Below are 19,014 nucleotides of genomic sequence, written 5' to 3'. Positions count from 1 at the left end.
TTTTTATAATGAGGGGTGACGGTCCCGTTTATTTAACTTTCACACGTTACATGACACCCAAGTCAACTGAAGCAACTTTGATTCTCAGCTTAAAACTAATTAGTTTTTTTAAGTTTTTTTACAGCGATTGAGACTAACTTCAATGTCAAAGTGAGTATTCTTGAGACGTGGTGTCAAACAGTCAATACTGATTTTAATATTTGGTACATGGGCATATCTTAGGATTACTAGATATAGGTTAGACTAAAATTGTTCTACTAATATCAGAAACTAAATTAAAAAAAACAGAACAAGAAATAAGTTGTGAACCAATATATTTTAATATAAACTTACCTATATAAATAAGATAAGATATAGCCCTATTCACCATCAAAACCCTAATGTATATTCACCAAACCATCACAATCACTTTCCTTCTATTTTATATACAAAACATTAACACCAAACCACTTCATTAAACCAAACCATGCATGCCCTATTCTTTTTATCAACAATATAACCATTAATGCATGATGTATAGCCCTCAAGAATATGACTTGATTAACCCCAATAGATTCCTTCTTAGCAAGCTACCAAGTGAAAACAAAACCGCACCACCAATACCACCTGCGTTTCGTTCATCACTATCTGTTTTCTGATGATACATTGATGGTAGCTCCTTTACTCTTAAATAACTCGACCCGATTCCTTGCATAACTGAATCTACAAGTTTTGAATCCACAGGGTTTCCAATTGCATCTGTTACATAGAAAATGTTTAGAGCCATGCCCATTTTTGTAGATATCTCTGCTTGTGTTACATTCATTGTGTTTTCTCTAAACGTTCGGGTCACTTGGGCCAAGAGCCCAGGTTTGTCGGGTTTATATAGTTCAAGCCTCATACCCTCGGGTGCCCGTCTTTCAATAGCTGCTTTTAAACACATGATCACACGTTGCTTTTCGGCTTCTGAACTAATTGGGCTTCCATCTATATGTCTGATAAAGAATTCCTGAAAAAGATTCACACTTTAGCCAAATGAACGAAAACCCATGAAAGATTCAAATTTTAGCAATATGAACAAAAACCCACGAATAAGATTCAAGATTTAGCAAAATGAGCAAAAGCCCATAGAAAAAAGATTCAAAATTCAGCAAAAATGAACAAAACCACCATTTTAAAATTTTCTTTTGTTAACCATAAGAACCCGTTAGGTGACCTACAAGGGATTCAGCAGAAACCACAGTCAACGGGATCTGGACCTAAGACCTCTGCTAGTGGGTCATCAGTATTAGATAAAATATATAAGCTAGGGTTTATTGTTATAAAATTACCATAGTTAGAAGATACGATTTGATTACATTTCCTTTGTAATAATATAAATACTATATATCAATAATATAACAATAAACCCTAGTTGTTTACTTTGCAAGTATCTCATTGTAATCATATATATACTAAATATACTAGCTAAGGTTTATTGTTATATTATTACCAAAGTTAGATAATAAAATTTGATTAGGTTCCTATCTATTTATTATCATTACACAATATCTTACAAAGTTTTCATTATTCTATAACAAGATGATATAATATGAATGGTGGGAATACATACCAAATAAGCTCCGTCTTCTCTAGTAATGATGGTTGCATGAAACACAACGTATTGCATATCCGTTAACGTGCAAACGACATCAAACAAAAGTTTAGGCCGGTCTTTACACTGAATGTTCACAACCGAGTACTCTTTCTCCGCACAATTTTGAACCGACACCAGCGGTGCATATCTCCCACGAGTCTTAATAATCGGAGTTCTATCATAATCACGATCCGCAAACATCATCTGGTGAAGCCTTCTTTCCGTGTGAGTAACAGCCAACGAAACCGACGTTTTGGCACTTCTTATATCATTATCCCCTTTCAACACGTTCTTTAACCGAGCCTCAATTTTTTCAATCGTTTTAAAGTCTTGAATTGGACACCCGGAATCACAATCTTTTAAGTGAATTATCGATGCGATTCGTCCGTTATGCGTCCATACTTTTGACTCAACCACGTCACAATTGAGTTCAGATAAAACCGCGAAGATTTCAGATAATAATCCGACTCTGTCTGTACCCGTTAACTCCAATGTTGTCATACCATCAATGGAGTTTGAAGTTGTTCTATGAACGGTTCCAAGCGACTGTATCAAACAATAACATAATATTATCATTCAAATGTCTAATAATATCATTTAAACATAAATTTCAAGGAAACACACTAACCTGTTCAATGCAATTGATGATGCTATCATCTGCTAATTTACTGCCATCCAAATTAGTAACATGGAAAACTGTAGATAATAAATCAAAGTAAAAAAAAAAAAAAATTCAGCCCACATGATTACAACTCAAAAAGTCAACAAAAGTCAAAATTAAAGCAATTTTACCATCCATATTCCACCTTCCATCTGATGAAACATAACCCTTTTTAATTGAAAGATTCAGATCTGTGAGAACTTGAACAGCCTCAAGAAGAATACCATCGTTTCTAGCACTATCAATCTAAAATAATATCAAATTAAATACAGAAATCAAACAAAATCTTTAAAAAATTCAAAAAATCAAAAATTAATCTGTAAAAAAATATAAAAAATTACCATGATGCGAGTTGCATCTGCACAACCAGCATTGTCAATCATAACCCTACAAATAATAACACAACAACATAATAAGTTACCCAATTTTAACCAAGAAAATTAGGGCAATAAAAGGGTAAAACTAATTAAAACTCAAAACCCTAATAAACCCATATGAGAATAACAATTATACACAAATTAACTCACCTGGGTGTGTTCATACGAACAATTAGCTTCTCGTACTCTTCGAGAAACGGCTTCCGGTCCATCTGCATCATCTTGTAGTCTTTCAATGGCTAATTGAAGAGATGGGTTTTATGGAGGGTATTAATGAAGGAGACAAGAAGAAAGAGTACAGGTAATAGAGAGCCCAAAATTGAAGAAATTGGTAGCTTTAATTAATAATAATATAGACTAAACCGCCATGAAAGCTATTTCTTTATTTCTTTCTCTCTCTGGACTGAAGCAGGCCTTTCGGTTAACTGTCTCCTTGTGTGAATGAATGAATGAATGAATGAATGAATGATGGTATTTATATTGAGGCGTTAAGTTTTTAAATAATGGTAAGGAATAGTTTATTTTGGAAATATTATTATTTTTGTAATAAATTTCTCCAATGATGCTACGTATGTAAATATATAAACAATTATTTTTGTAATCTCCTTTGATAATTTTAACCCCAATTAATCTTTATTTATGTGGTACATATTAATGTCCCTTAACTCTACATAATCATCACATCACCTATTTTATTCCTTTTTACTCTATCTCATTCATATAATGGTAATGATTAAATCCACTTAACTCTCTCAATTTAATTCAAAAAAAATTCTAAAATTATTGTATGTAAGTGTAAAGGATTTTAAAGCTCATTAACACTAACTCAGCTTGCCTTTAACGTCCCTAGTCTATTAAAGGAGTGGTGTTCCATTCGTTAACCTTTGTTAAACCAGCTTTAACGCCTTGGACATTAAAGCATACCCTAGGGCCTAGTCTTATTTAATAATTTAAATTAGGAGTATCTTAGTCTTAACTAAGAGCATTTATAATGGCGACTCTAAAAACCGTTACCTGTCTCTCTCGCAACCAAAATTTTAAAATGTCAACCCCCACCCCCATCGTCACTCACATAAACACTACCTGCCCCTCTCGGAACCATAAAAGCCAACAAACTTGGCATATCTTTCTCTCCTCTCTTCACTAGCATAACTCGTTTGATATCATTTTGGTACACTGATGATTGACACATGGACTAGAGCCAACCTAAACTTGTCCATTGTAAATGCTCTAAGATTAGTTGGTTGCATTAATTATTTTCGAGTAACAAATATTCAAAACATGTTGTTGCGTTTCTAAAAAAAGTTTAGATGAATATACTTAATTCATATAGCTTATAAAATCAAATATATATATAGATAGATAGATAATTGATCCAATACAATAATCCCTAATCGTACAATACGTACGCGAGTTATTACACTGTTGATTTCAAAATCACGCGATGGCAATATTGTAAATTTCATCAACTATGATCCACTGCTCCCATCGATTCCGTACGCCTTCACTATCACCGTTCATCAATACGTCGCCGTCCAACGATTGTATTCACCGTCGCGACCATCGACGTTACCGCCGTGAACACCATCTTCTTCCGTCACGAGTTTTTCACAGGTTAGTTTATCAAATTGATCAATTGAAATTGAAATTGATGAACTAATTGATCAATTAAACTTTGAAATTTATACAATTAATCATCAATTTGAAGTTTCAGTTATCAATTTTGAGTTTGAGTTCTGGGTTTTAACATTGAACGTATTAACATTAACCTAAAACGTATAAATAGAACGTATAAACTTTTTGTACTGAACTTTTAAAGTTTAATTGATTTTCGTTCTGAATTGTAACATCCCGAAATTTCCAAGTAATATTAATTATATTACTTAATATTAGAGAGAAAGTTTACCCGGGTTATTAGGAAATAAATAGTAGAATATGAGTTGGTATGGGTCGGGCTAGTGTTGGGTAATGGATGTGGGTTGTGGACTTGGATTAATTGAGATGGGTTAAATAAGAATGGGATTTCAGGGATATAAATACCCCCAAAATCCCAAAAATATCTTCATTTACATCTATTTCTTCACACACTCAAAACACACACATTCTAACCGATCAAGATTCGAAGCCGAGACCCGAGATTTTGTTGATAGATCTGAGTTGGTGAGGTAAGAACAAATCCAACAAAGCTAATATTACTGAAAATGGTTAGGATTGAATGGGTTAACCGGACCCGAAACCCAAACTGCCCAAATCGAACCCCTAAAACGTCGATTTTAGGCCGATTTGATGGTTGGGATTTGTAGGCGCCGATCATACGATACCATGGGTACCAAAATCGAGTTATTTGGCTAAGAAACGAAGGACTTATGGGCAAACAGATCTGCAGCGCGATAACTTCGCCTGCAAGATTAAGTTCGCCTGATGAACTTCGCCTTCAAGCGTAACTTCGCCTTCAAGCGTAACTTCGCCTAAGGATAACTTCGCCTACGGCCAAGTTCGCCTAAGGATAACTTCGCCTACTGCCAAGTTCGCCTAAGGATAACTTCGCCTACGGCCAAGTTCGCCTAAGGATAACTTCGCCTGAAGCCAAGTTCGCCTAAGGATAACTTCGCCTGAAGCCAAGTTCGCCTAAGGTTTAACTTCGCCTGAAGCCAAGTTCGCCTAAGGTTTAACTTCGCCTGAAGTGAAGTTCGTTTAGAAAATAAATTAAACGCGATAAGTTAAAGTAAGCTAATACTAGGCCACCAGATTAGGTCAGGCGAGTATTGATGTAACACCCCGACCAAAGGCGGATTATACATCGGGGCGCCACATATTGTTTCATTACTCGTGACACTATTGGGTGTCAATATTTAATAAATACATTCATTCGCGCACACGCAAAGTAGACAGAAGATAACATAAATCAACATAAATCATTATATTATAAGGCAAAATATTCGAACAACAATAACATGTCTTGATACATTTTAATCTAAGTCCAAAAGTAAAAACGTCCTACGTGTCCACAAGCTCCAAATGTAGCTACTGCAAACCTGAACATGTGTTAAAATAAAACGTCAAACACTTGCGTGTTGGTGAGAAATCAAGTTTAATACAATACGTAGATAACAATAAATCTGCGCGCAACACGTGTATGTCTGGAGTTTAACAAGGGTGCAATCAGATTGTGATCAAGCCTAAATAGATCATAGCTCATAGTTCATAGTTCAATCCGTGCTCCCAAATGAGCACAAAAACAAGAAAACATCTGTGCAAGTGTAACCAAAGAAAACCGTAAACGATAGGTCTCCCGTGTTCTTCTAATGGATCCATGAAAACTTCGGAATAGGCCGAACAAAGCGGTTAATGATACACACATACAAATAAACAGCCAAGTAAACGTCCTCAACACATGGGATACTGCGCGACTAAAGTTCATAAACAAGTTTAAGACTCAAGTTTGTACGAACACATGAACATCCCAAAACATTAAAAATAAAAAGGGATTAGATACGAGATTACTCACTTGATAAACGGTGTGGTGTAAGATTAAGCAAGAACCAACTTTAAACAAGCACAAGTTAACCTATAATTAAAGATTATTGTTTTAACGATTGGTTTTAAGTCTTGAATATAGGTTAGCATAATTAATAAGTAAATTATTATATATAATATATATTACCGGAAAAGCAGGGCAGAACAGGGAGGAAGACGGAGGCAGAGAGGGAGGCGGCAGAGAGATCAAGGAGGAGGTTAAAATAAGTGTTTGTGTGTGTAGTGTTAGGAAATTAACATTATTATTTATAGGGAAACCCTAGGGAACACAATCCCTAGAAAAGGGGAAAAGATCTCAAAAAGCAAAAGATTCCAAAAGCAAAAGATATGGCAGCTGCAGGAAACAAGGAAAAGCTGACAGGTAACAGTAAACAGGCATGGGCGGGTCAGATAAAGGTACTGGTCAAGCATGGAAAAAGCAGATCTCAAAAGATTATGTCAGTCACTTTTCCTGCCAACCAATGGGGTTGGTGCGCATGCTATGCCGAAAGTAACTTTTCAGACATAAGACAGGTTAGGTCAACAGCACAAAAGATAAGATATCAAAAACAAACAAGCAAGTTAAAACAGAAGAAAGGACACAAGACAGCGCGAGAAAGCTTCGAGCGCACGCGCGAGAAGATTCGAGCGCACGCGCGAGGGCGAAAGCAGACACAGAAGGTCAAGAGTGCGCGAGCGCGAAGGCAGACTGAACCAACCTTAACGCGTCGCGGGAAGAACTACATTTCTAAGCGCGCCGCGGGAAGAACTTTAATTCTAAGCGCGTCGCGAGAAGAACTATATTCCTTAGCGCGTCGCGAGAGGAACGGTATCCATAGCGCGCCGCGGGAAGAACTAAATCCTTAGCGCGCTGCGGGGGCAGTTCGTCTCGCGTATCGCAGTAACAGGTGGTCTTCACGCAGGCTTCCTTGCAAGGAGTCTGGCGCGTGGAGCTGCGCAGACAACCTTAGGCGGGAAGAAACAAAGGACAAGGAGAGTTAGGAGAAAAAGAGGGAAACAAGTCAGAGGGGTTAAACAGGAGGGCGGGACGGCGACAAGAGAAAAGGAAGGCGGAAAGAAAGAGAGAGAAAGAGGCGGGAAGGAAAATATATTATTATTATTAAAAGTAAAATATAAGTATAAATAAATATTAAATCATAACAGAAAGAGATCGGATAAGGGAAACGGGTACCTGGGTCGGGTCGGATCGGGGCAGATGTCACAGTCTCCCCTACTTTAAGAAATTTCGTCCCGAAATTTATCTCGAAGTAGGCTGCGCAGAGAACAGGTGCGGGTACTTGATCTTCATTTGATCTTCCCTTTCCCATGTAAACTCGGCTCCGCGCTTGGACTCCTAGCGGACTTTCACGATAGGGATGCGACTGCGCTTGGTTTGCCTAACCTCGCGATCCATAATCTCAACAGGCTTCTCAACGAAATGCATAGATTCATCAACTTGAACTTCATCAAGTGGAATGTGAAGGTTCTCGTCAGCTAAACACTTCTTGATATTGGATACATGGAACGTTGGATGCACATTGCTGAGCGCGGGCGGCAGGTCAAGTCTGTAGGCAACTTTTCCCACACGCGCGAGAATCTTGAATGGACCAACATAACGAGGAGCAAGCTTACCTTTCTTCCCAAAGCGGACAACACCTTTCCAGGGCGACACTTTGAGGAGAACAAGATCACCAACTTGAAATTCGAGAGGCTTTCGCCTGCGATCTGCGTAACTCTTCTGTCGGCTTCTGGCAGTCAGCAGATGATCACGGATCTTGGCGATTTTATCGGTTGTCTCTTGAACAAGTTCGGGTCCTGTGATTTGAGCTTCACCCACTTCGCTCCAACAAATCGGGGAGCGGCACTTACGACCGTAAAGTGCTTCAAATGGGGCCATACCAATACTGGAATGATAGCTGTTATTATAAGAGAACTCGATCAAAGGCAGGTGTGAATCCCAATTACCTCCAAAATCAAGAACACAAGATCGGAGCATATCCTCAAGAGTTTGAATAGTTCGTTCAGACTGACCGTCAGTCTGAGGATGATATGCCGTACTCATGTCCAAGCGAGTTCCTAGCGCAGATTGGAGAGATTTCCAAAAGCGAGATATAAAACGGCCATCGCGATCGGATATGATGCTCAAAGGAGTACCATGACGGCAGACAATTTCCTTGAAATAAAGCTGCGCGAGTTGCTCAACACAGTAGTTTTCACGAATGGGCAGAAAGTGAGCAGACTTAGTCAAACGATCCACTATTACCCAAATGCTATCATGTTTGCTAGCTGTCAAAGGTAACTTGGTAATGAAGTCCATCGCTATACATTCCCATTTCCACGTAGGAATTCCTGGTTGTTCGAGCAAACCAGATGGGCGTTGGTGTTCAGCTTTTACCTTAGAACAAGTCAGGCATCTAGCTACGAACACAGCAATATCCTTCTTCATACCGGGCCACCAATAAGTAATGCGCAAATCCTTGTACATCTTATCAGCGCCAGGATGAACGGAATATCGAGATTTGTGCGCTTCACTCAGGATATCAGCGCGAAGATTCTCATCAAAGGGAATCCAGATGCGATTGAGATAGCAGAGAATTCCACTCAGATTGGGTACAAAATGCGTTTCCGCGCCACACGCTAACTCGGCGCGAAGGTTACCATTACTGATGGATGCGCGCTGCGCGTCACGAATGCGCGATTCAAGGTTGCTTTGGATCGGCGCGAAGTGAAGCTGCGTGCGCGGCAAGATACAGTTAAGCTGGCAGGGTTTTCGGCTGAGCGCATCGGCTACCACATTAGCCTTACCAGGATGATACCGGATCTCACAATCGTAATCGCTGATGAGTTCGTTCCATCGGCGTTGCCTCATGTTGAGTTCCTTTTGATCAAAGATATGCTGAAGGCTTTTATGGTCAGTGTAGAGGATACACTTAGTACCATAAAGGTAGTGTCTCCAGATCTTTAAGGCAAATACAACTGCACCAAGTTCGAGATCGTGAGTCGTATAATTCTTTTCATGAACCTTAAGTTGCCTTGATGCGTAAGCGATAACCTTGCCTCGTTGCATAAGAACACAACCGAGACCTTGGTTGGATGCATCGCAATACACGACAAAATCTTCATTACCCTCAGGTAGCGCAAGAACAGGAGCTTCACACAACAAACGCTTGAGCGTCAGAAAGGCTTCTTCTTGCTACGAGCCCCAAATATACGGTTTACCTTTGTGCGTTAGAGCTGTTAAAGGCAAAGCGATCTTCGAGAAGTTCGAAATGAAGCGCCGGTAATAACCAGCTAAGCCCAAAAAGGAACGGATTTCGTTAGGAGTGGATGGCGTAATCCAGTTCTTGATTGCTTCAATTTTGGATGGGTCGACATGGATACCCATCTTGTTAACAACATGGCCAAGAAACTGTACTTCATCCGACCAAAATTCACACTTGGAGAGCTTAGCATAGAGCTGCTCGGCTCTAAGCTTTTGCAACACCAACTGAAGATGTTGCTCATGCTCAGCCTTGGTCTTAGAATAAATCAGAACGTCATCGATAAACACAATCACGAATTTATCCAAGAAAGGCCTACACACCCGATTCATTAGATCCATGAAAACGGCGGGTGCGTTGGTTAAACCGAAGGACATGACCAAGAATTCAAAATGGCCATAACGAGTTCGAAAAGCAGTCTTCGGAACATCTTCATCGCGGATGCGCAACTGGTGATAGCCAGAGCGGAGATCAATCTTGGAAAAACAAGAGGCACCTTGGAGTTGATCAAAGAGGTCGTCAATACGCGGTAAGGGATACCGGTTCTTAATGGTGAGTTTGTTCAACTCGCGGTAATCAATACACATGCGAAACGATCCATCTTTCTTTTTAACGAACAACACCGGAGCACCCCAGGGCGAAGAGCTAGGGCGAATGAATCCTTTAGCAGTCAACTCTTGAAGTTGGCTTGCCAATTCTTGCATCTCAGCGGGCGCAAGACGATAAGGAGATTTAGCTACGGGGGAAGCACCAGGGACAAGATTAATACGGAACTCGACTTCACGAGCGGGAGGGATACCAGGAAGATCATCAGGAAAAACTTCAGGGAAATCACGCACAACAGGGATATCGCGAAGCTTCTTCTTTTCTTCAGCAGGTTTAACCACATGGGCTAAGAATGCAATACACCTTTTCCGCATGAGCCTTCGGGCTTCGGCGCAAGACATAAGTTTAAGACCACTGGAGGGTTTCTCGCCGTAGATGTGAAGATCACCATTTTCTCGAGGAATGCGAATCAACTTCTTGGCGCAAATAACTTCGGCGCGATTATGCGAAAGCCAGTCCATACCAATGATAACATCAAAACTTCCAAGCGGCATGGGAATGAGGTCGATTAGAAAATCGTTTTCGTTAAGGTTAAGCGTGCAATCTTTAATCACTGAGTTAATTAAAACAGTTTCGCCATTAGCCAATTCAACTGAAAAATTTTCTTTTAAATCGTTGCGCGGTCGCGCAAGCTTCTGCTCAAACGCGCGAGAAATAAAACTTCGATCGGCGCCAGTATCAAAAAGTACAGAAGCATAAAATCCGTTAAGCAAAAATGTACCATTAACTACGTCATTATTCGCTTGCGCTTGGTGCGCGGTTATGTTAAAAGCTCGTCCGCGCGCCACTTGGTTCGAAATTTGGTTCACCGGATTCGCTTGCGTAATTTGAACTTGTAGTCTCGGGCACGCGTTCCGGAAATGACTGGGATCACCGCAGTTGTAGCACGACCTGGGTCGTGGATTAGGGTATGCTGGTTGTGGGTTTTGCGGGTGGGTTGGTGGTGTTTGCGCGATTGGGTTGGCGGGAGGGACTCTACAGAACTCGGCAGAGTGACCAACGCGGCCACATCGGTTACATTGTCGACACGGGGTTTGGGTTGGGTGGTGAAGTCTACAGGTTGGGCAAAAGGGTTGGGTTCCTGTGTAAGGTTTCTTAGGTGGCGGGGCAGGGAGTGCGGGATTGGTTAAGGCATAGTTGTGGACTATAGGGGGAGTTGGGTAGGCTGTCAGTGGGTTAGGCGTGTAAACTGGAGGTAGGTAGATGGGTTGCTGGACAATGGGCGGGTTGATAAGCGCATAGGCTTTGCGCCTGCGCTTGAGGTTGTTACGGTTAGAGGGTTCAGGTTTGGTTTCTGTTGGTTCTGGGACAGTCTTGGTGGGTTTGGTCTTTTCTGCTCCCCGCAAGAACAGGGTTCCTGCTCTGACATGGTTGTCGCTGAGCACAGCGGCCAACTCGATGGCGTCAGAGAGGGTTACTGGGTTTCTAGCCCATACAGAATCTTGAATTTCCATGGGGAGACCCCCAATGAATTTCTCGATGGCTCGGCGGGAAGGGGTAACAAGGTGAGGGACAAGCAGGCTTAGTTCATGGAAACGCGTCGCGTACTCGCGCGCTTCGCCACTGTACTTCTTAAGATTCCAAAATTCTTCCTCCAGGCGCTTAACTTCGTTGGGAGGGCAGAATTCTCGCGTCAGAATTTCCTTAAATTCCTCCCAGGGCATGCTAGAAGCAGCTTCTGCGCCACGCGCATAAGCTACTCCATTCCACCATGTAAGCGCTCTAGATTCCAGGACACTGGAAGCATATAGGGTTCGTCTGTCTGAGGGGCATTGGGTATGGAGGAAAGTGTTTTCAATCTTCTCGAGCCATTGGAGCATCACGGTGGCTCCTTCAAGCCCTGTGAATTTCGGAGGGTTACCCGCATTAAAGGACTTAATGTTGTAACCGGAGGTATTGTTTTGACTCAAAGCTTGGGCTATTGCGGCGGCCATTTCCTGGGAACGTTACAGCGAACGTCTGCGCGAGGCTTCTCTCCTCAGATGGCGACGAGATAGCGGAGGCATTCTATAAAAGTTTTAATTTTAGTTAATATCTTGGTTTTAGCGCAAAGTATAACCTCGAAAAGCTTGGTTTCGCGGAGTCAGTTACTGTCAAAAGTTAAAGTAAAATAAATGACCCTAAATACATATTTAATAAAGGTAACAAATTCGAATCAAGAATCGACAATCCATGTATCACCATGACTTTCCGAATTCCCAATTTTAAATATACGAGCAAACGGGTATTGGAGATTGACGATTCATGTATCACCATGACTTTTCAATCCTCAATATAAAATATACAAGAAAATGAGTATTGGAGGTTGACAATTCATGTATCACCATGGCTTTTCAAGTTTCCAACCTCAGAACATAATCGTAAATGGAATTTGAAAATCAACTATTCATGTATCACCATGACTTTTCGTATTTTCAATCCCAACAAACGAATATGTAAGTAAAATCAATAAAAATCGAAATTCAGCAAAAATCGAAATATCGTGAAATAAAACATAAAATCAAATACTGCGCAGGCGCGAGCATATTCATAAATAACGAGTAATTAACAATAAGCGTGCAATCATGAGATTTCTCTCATGCGCGAGAAGGGACTCTTAGGTATTCTAGGCCGTTACGTCTAACCACCTATCCTAAAGTCACGTAGCTCTGATACCAATCTGTAACACCCCGACCAAAGGCGGATTATACATCGGGGCGCCACATATTGTTTCATTACTCGTGACACTATTGGGTGTCAATATTTAATAAATACATTCATTCGCGCACACGCAAAGTAGACAGAAGATAACATAAATCAACATAAATCATTATATTATAAGGCAAAATATTCGAACAACAATAACATGTCTTGATACATTTTAATCTAAGTCCAAAAGTAAAAACGTCCTACGTGTCCACAAGCTCCAAATGTAGCTACTGCAAACCTGAACATGTGTTAAAATAAAACGTCAAACACTTGCGTGTTGGTGAGAAATCAAGTTTAATACAATACGTAGATAACAATAAATCTGCGCGCAACACGTGTATGTCTGGAGTTTAACAAGGGTGCAATCAGATTGTGATCAAGCCTAAATAGATCATAGCTCATAGTTCATAGTTCAATCCGTGCTCCCAAATGAGCACAAAAACAAGAAAACATCTGTGCAAGTGTAACCAAAGAAAACCGTAAACGATAGGTCTCCCGTGTTCATCTAATGGATCCATGAAAACTTCGGAATAGGCCGAACAAAGCGGTTAATGATACACACATACAAATAAACAGCCAAGTAAACGTCCTCAACACATGGGATACTGCGCGACTAAAGTTCATAAACAAGTTTAAGACTCAAGTTTGTACGAACACATGAACATCCCAAAACATTAAAAATAAAAAGGGATTAGATACGAGATTACTCACTTGATAAACGGTGTGGTGTAAGATTAAGCAAGAACCAACTTTAAACAAGCACAAGTTAACCTATAATTAAAGATTATTGTTTTAACGATTGGTTTTAAGTCTTGAATATAGGTTAGCATAATTAATAAGTAAATTATTATATATAATATATATTACCGGAAAAGCAGGGCAGAACAGGGAGGAAGACGGAGGCAGAGAGGGAGGCGGCAGAGAGATCAAGGAGGAGGTTAAAATAAGTGTTTGTGTGTGTAGTGTTAGGAAATTAACATTATTATTTATAGGGAAACCCTAGGGAACACAATCCCTAGAAAAGGGGAAAAGATCTCAAAAAGCAAAAGATTCCAAAAGCAAAAGATATGGCAGCTGCAGGAAACAAGGAAAAGCTGACAGGTAACAGTAAACAGGCATGGGCGGGTCAGATAAAGATACTGGTCAAGCATGGAAAAAGCAGATCTCAAAAGATTATGTCAGTCACTTTTCCTGCCAACCAATGGGGTTGGTGCGCATGCTATGCCGAAAGTAACTTTTCAGACATAAGACAGGTTAGGTCAACAGCACAAAAGATAAGATATCAAAAACAAACAAGCAAGTTAAAACAGAAGAAAGGACACAAGACAGCGCGAGAAAGCTTCGAGCGCACGCGCGAGAAGATTCGAGCGCACGCGCGAGGGCGAAAGCAGACACAGAAGGTCAAGAGTGCGCGAGCGCGAAGGCAGACTGAACCAACCTTAACGCGTCGCGGGAAGAACTACATTTCTAAGCGCGCCGCGGGAAGAACTTTAATTCTAAGCGCGTCGCGAGAAGAACTATATTCCTTAGCGCGTCGCGAGAGGAACGGTATCCATAGCGCGCCGCGGGAAGAACTAAATCCTTAGCGCGCTGCGGGGGCAGTTCGTCTCGCGTATCGCAGTAACAGGTGGTCTTCACGCAGGCTTCCTTGCAAGGAGTCTGGCGCGTGGAGCTGCGCAGACAACCTTAGGCGGGAAGAAACAAAGGACAAGGAGAGTTAGGAGAAAAAGAGGGAAACAAGTCAGAGGGGTTAAACAGGAGGGCGGGACGGCGACAAGAGAAAAGGAAGGCGGAAAGAAAGAGAGAGAAAGAGGCGGGAAGGAAAATATATTATTATTATTAAAAGTAAAATATAAGTATAAATAAATATTAAATCATAACAGAAAGAGATCGGATAAGGGAAACGGGTACCTGGGTCGGGTCGGATCGGGGCAGATGTCACAATTGATACGTGTAACTTGTACAGTTAGCCGAGCTCAGTTAAAGAAGAGATTTACAGCTACCAGAGGAAGAAGCAGAGTCCAGGTGAGTTTCTAGCCCCATTCCTTGTTATGTTTTCGGGGCTGTGTGCATACTCGATGTGAAGTGTGAATACACTTACCTTAAGTGGTAAGTGTATGCTATAGATGTTATACGAGGTATATATTTTATAATGCTTGTCGGTACGTGAACGATCTTCGGATATTGCACGTATCGCCAAGGATAGTAAATTCCAAGTGGTTGATAGTGTGTACGAATGTTATGATGTGACTGGTTTATTACGTAAATACCGAACTGATATGAAGTGTGATATAGGCAGGTAGAGGTAGAGTGTGTTAAAAGTGGCAAGAGTCTAGCAAGGGTGTTAGTGGCATAACGTGAGCGCGTGATAGGGAAAGCCTGTACGTGCCATCGTTATTATGTGTGTATGATTGTTGATGTGACATGTTTATTATGTAAATGATATGAAGTGTGTTGTAGACAAGTAGAGGTAGAACGTGTTAGAAGTGGCAAGAGTCTAGTAAGAGTGTTAGTGGCATAACGATAGTACGTGGTAGGGTAAGCCTATACGTGCCTTCGTTATTAAAGTGGCAAAGTGGCATAACGTTTTACGTTATTAAAGTGGCATAACGTTTTACGTTATTAAAGTGGCAAAGTGGCATAACGTTATACGTTATTAAAGTGGCAAAGTGGCATAACGTTATACGTTATTAAAGTGGCAAAGTGGCATAACGTTTTACGTTATTAAAGTGGCAAAGTGGCATAACGTTTTTCGTTATTAAGTGGCAAAGTGGCATAACGTTATACGTTATTAAGTGGCAAAGTGGCATAACGTTATACGTTATTAAAGTGGCAAGGTGGTAGGTGTAAATAAGAGGCTAAGTGGTAAGTTAAGCAGGTTAGATGCGAAAGTGTGAATACACTTACCTTAAGTGGTAAGTATATAGATGTTATACAAGTAGCTATTATGTAATGCTTGTCGGTACGTGAACGATCTTCGGATATTGCACGTATCGTCAAGGAGAGTGATTGTCAAGTGGTTGTTAGTGTGTATGTATTCTATGATGCGACTTGCTTATTATGTAAAAATTGTATTGGTATAAAGAGTGCTGTAGACAAGTAGTGGTAGAGTGTGATAGAAGTGGCAGAGTCTAGTAAGAGTGTCAGTGGCATGACGATAGTACGTGGTAGGGTAAGCCTATACGTGACTTCGTTATTAAGGTGGCATCAAGTGGCATAAGTGGCTAAGCTGTAGGGGTAATTAAGAGGCTAAGCTATAGGGGTAATTAATTGGTTAAGCAGTGGCATGTTAGACAGTGGACTATGTGTCTTCGGATACGTATATATTGTATGTAGTGGTTGTATGATAAGTTGCTTGATTAACTAGAACTCACTCAGCGTAGCTGACTTTTAGTATGCACGCAGGTGAGCTGATTACAGAGTTAGCATGAGGATGACACACGGCATGGATTGAACGGCTGGCATCTGAAGAAAGAAGTAAAGATGTTTTAAATATAAAGTTTTGTGTCATGGTATCGAAGAAAAGATTTAATGTTTTGTAACAAATGGTTGATGTTTTATATTCCGTGAATGTTTTAATAAACTCTGATTTGAAGAACTGTGTTTATGAGTAAATCCGACGCTAAAGTAGGGTCACCGGGTTCGAGGGCCTTACATGAATGTTTAAACAGAACGTATAATACGTTTAAACAGAACGTATAAAGTTTTTGTATAGAACTTCTAAAGTTTTTGTATAGAACCTCTAAACATTTTGTTAGAACTTCTAAAGTTTTGGTACAAAACATCTAAACTTGAACGTTTAAAGGTGTTCGTTTTGGTCAGAACGTTTAAATTTTAGTTTTGATCAGAACGTATTAGTTAAACGTTTAAACTTTTTGTGTCATTTTGGTGTTCATTTTTTGTCAGAACATTTAAACTTGTGGTTTTGGTCAGAACATATTAATTAGCTAAACGTTTAACCTTTTTGTTCATTTTAGTGTTCATTTTGGTCAGAACTTTTAAATTTGTAGTTTTGGTCAGAACGTATTAGTTGAACGTTTAAACTTTTTGTTCATTTTGGTCAGAACGTTTAAACTTTTTGTTCATTTTGGTGTTCATTTTGGTCTAAACTTTTTACTTTATAAGTTCTAGACAAAATATTTAGAAGTTCTGTACAAAAGTTTAGAAGTTCTGTACAAAAAAGTCCAGAACGTTTAAACATGAACCCTAATCATAGCTCAATTAAGTGTATTATTCTACAATTTCATAATCGATTGATGATTCTAAACACTTCTACACATCAATTCAATTGATTAAATCAACAATTTTTTATCAATTTTGAAGATTTATTGATTTCAACGACGTTCAATTTTGATTTGGTTTTTGACTTTAGAGATTTCATACTTTAAGCTATGATTAGAGTTTAGAAATTTGATTAGATTGAGCGACAAGTTCCGAATTTGGATCAAAGTTGATTTGTAATCAACGAATTTTGATCGCGAACAACTGTTGGGTTATTTACGAAATTGTCACCGCGCGTTTTTTAATCAAACGCTCTGGAATGTCGCGTATCTAATGTACGATAACCCATTATTGTACGTTAACCCACCCCTATATATATATATATATATATATATATAAAACTTGTGCTTCGATAAATATAGAATTTTAATATCAATTAGTATTTTTTAGGAGTTATTCTTAAGTAAAAAAATATTTACTTTTTAGTAAAAGGTTTATTTGTTTTAGGAATTTATTTGGTATATTTTGTTATATTTATGATTCATCTGCAAATTTCCTTTTAAAAATTACAAAAATAAAACAATAAAGTTAAAATATGGTTATCTATGTGATTATAAGAAGTTATATTATTATGTAAATAAAGATTTCGATAAATTTGTAGGACCGTTTGGGTCCGCTGCTACCCTTTGCTTGCCTTCAACTTCAAACCATGGGCCCATTCCAAAAGAAGCAACGGCAGGGGGTGGCCACCTGGAAAATAATTATCATTATAGTTTGTTACATTAATAATATTTTTACCGATAATTTCCGAACACCCAGAATCACGCTTAACAAAATATTACCCTTACGCATGAAAAACAAAACAAGATAACCCGGCCCATCCATCTAATTACATATACTAATATGGCTAAAGTTGTTGCGATCGGACCAAACCCGGTTACCAAACAATTTGATTAATTATTTCAGATCTTTCCCATTTATTAATTTTTCTAACGGCAAATGTTACTTATAGTACACTTTAAACCATGATTGTAAAAGTAGATCTACAATGCCAAGTACTCGCCAAGCAATCGTTACAATATATGGTGCTGAGACGATTTTTTCTAACTCCGCCTAGTTACTCGGAATTGGTCAAAGATGGTCAACATTAGCCAAAATCGGATCTAGTCAATTAACTTGAGTCGATTTTGACCTAAAAAGGTAAAGCATAGTTCTCATGTCGCTTAAAAGTCAGTCAAAAGTTGGTCAAAGGTCATGCTAGGTGGCGTTGAGTCGGCTAGGATACTTTTTTTTTATGTGAACTATGCTTAGTTTGATATATATATATAACGAGTCTATATACCCGTGTGACACACGGGTTAAACGATTATTTATATAATTATAAATATAATCTATGAAATATTTTAAAAATCAAATTTATAAAATTATAAATATAATCTATGAAATATTTTAAAAATCAAATAAATACCAGGTAACTTAAATATGACATAAACGATAAAACAAATATGTTAAAATTTATTACAAATTTCTTAATAGTCATTTGTACACAACATTTGATGTATTAATAAGATTAGCATCATTATCTAAGATAACAATTTTGAAGTTATCTCGTCTTGTAACTCTTGATAATTCAACATCCAATTGGCCATTTCCATGTTTAAAAACTTACTTTTTTTCAAAAACATACCAACTCTTAAGAGCGATTGTTACTCTTATTTATGGTCATTACTAAATAAAAGTGTCTATTTTGATTAAACAGTTCAAGCTTTTGTCTAGCTAACCAAGTTGCTCCCAATTTGCCCACACTATACAATTGGATCAAAATCTACTTATTGTCTTACAAGTTACAACCATTTGTGAGCCAGTAGCTGAGCGCCGCATGGACACTTTTGGAATATCTAAGTCAAATAGACAAAATGCTAATTGAGAAGGGTAAAATGAACTTGCCGTCACCTTCCCTTCTAATAATATCTAAACTATTATTATGGCAACCCATCATACAAATAACATCTAAATCCAACTTACCCATGAATTTCTCTAGCACGTTTACTTTGGCATTTCCGATACCCG

The 19,014-nt window shown here is 39.1% G+C and overlaps 1 protein-coding gene across 1 annotated transcript; it reads right to left on the bottom strand.

The window, feature by feature from the left end:
• Positions 1-286: 286 nt before the first annotated feature.
• LOC143576678 (ACT domain-containing protein ACR8-like) lies at positions 287-3,074 on the bottom strand. Its single transcript, XM_077060714.1, has 6 exons — positions 2,804-3,074; positions 2,618-2,663; positions 2,408-2,522; positions 2,244-2,311; positions 1,592-2,161; positions 287-988 (listed from the first exon to the last, which is right to left on the bottom strand). Exons 1-6 carry the CDS (start codon positions 2,872-2,874, stop codon positions 524-526), a joined length of 1,335 nt encoding a protein of 444 aa, XP_076916829.1. The 5' UTR covers positions 2,875-3,074; the 3' UTR covers positions 287-523.
• Between the last annotated feature and the right edge of the window lie 15,940 nt (positions 3,075-19,014).

The sequence above is a fragment of the Bidens hawaiensis genome, unplaced genomic scaffold (assembly GCF_021521415.1).
Source record: "Bidens hawaiensis isolate Kalapana, Puna unplaced genomic scaffold, B.hawaiensis_p1.1 tig00028261_1, whole genome shotgun sequence".
NCBI lineage: Eukaryota > Viridiplantae > Streptophyta > Magnoliopsida > Asterales > Asteraceae > Bidens > Bidens hawaiensis.
This window is presented reverse-complemented; position numbering and strand designations above follow the sequence as displayed.

What these genes read in the sequence shown, in the direction of transcription:
- LOC143576678 (XM_077060714.1), bottom strand. Translation starts at nt 2,874, where the DNA reads ATGATGCAGATGGACCGGAAGCCGTTTCTCGAAGAGTACGAGAAGCTA. An exon ending in CAGATGCAACTCGCATCATG is followed by an intron (nt 2,523 to 2,617) that starts GTAATTTTTTAT and finishes ATATTATTTTAG; the next exon opens with ATTGATAGTGCTAGAAACGA. An exon ending in GAGAAGACGGAGCTTATTTG is followed by an intron (nt 989 to 1,591) that starts GTATGTATTCCC and finishes AATCTTTTTCAG; the next exon opens with GAATTCTTTATCAGACATAT.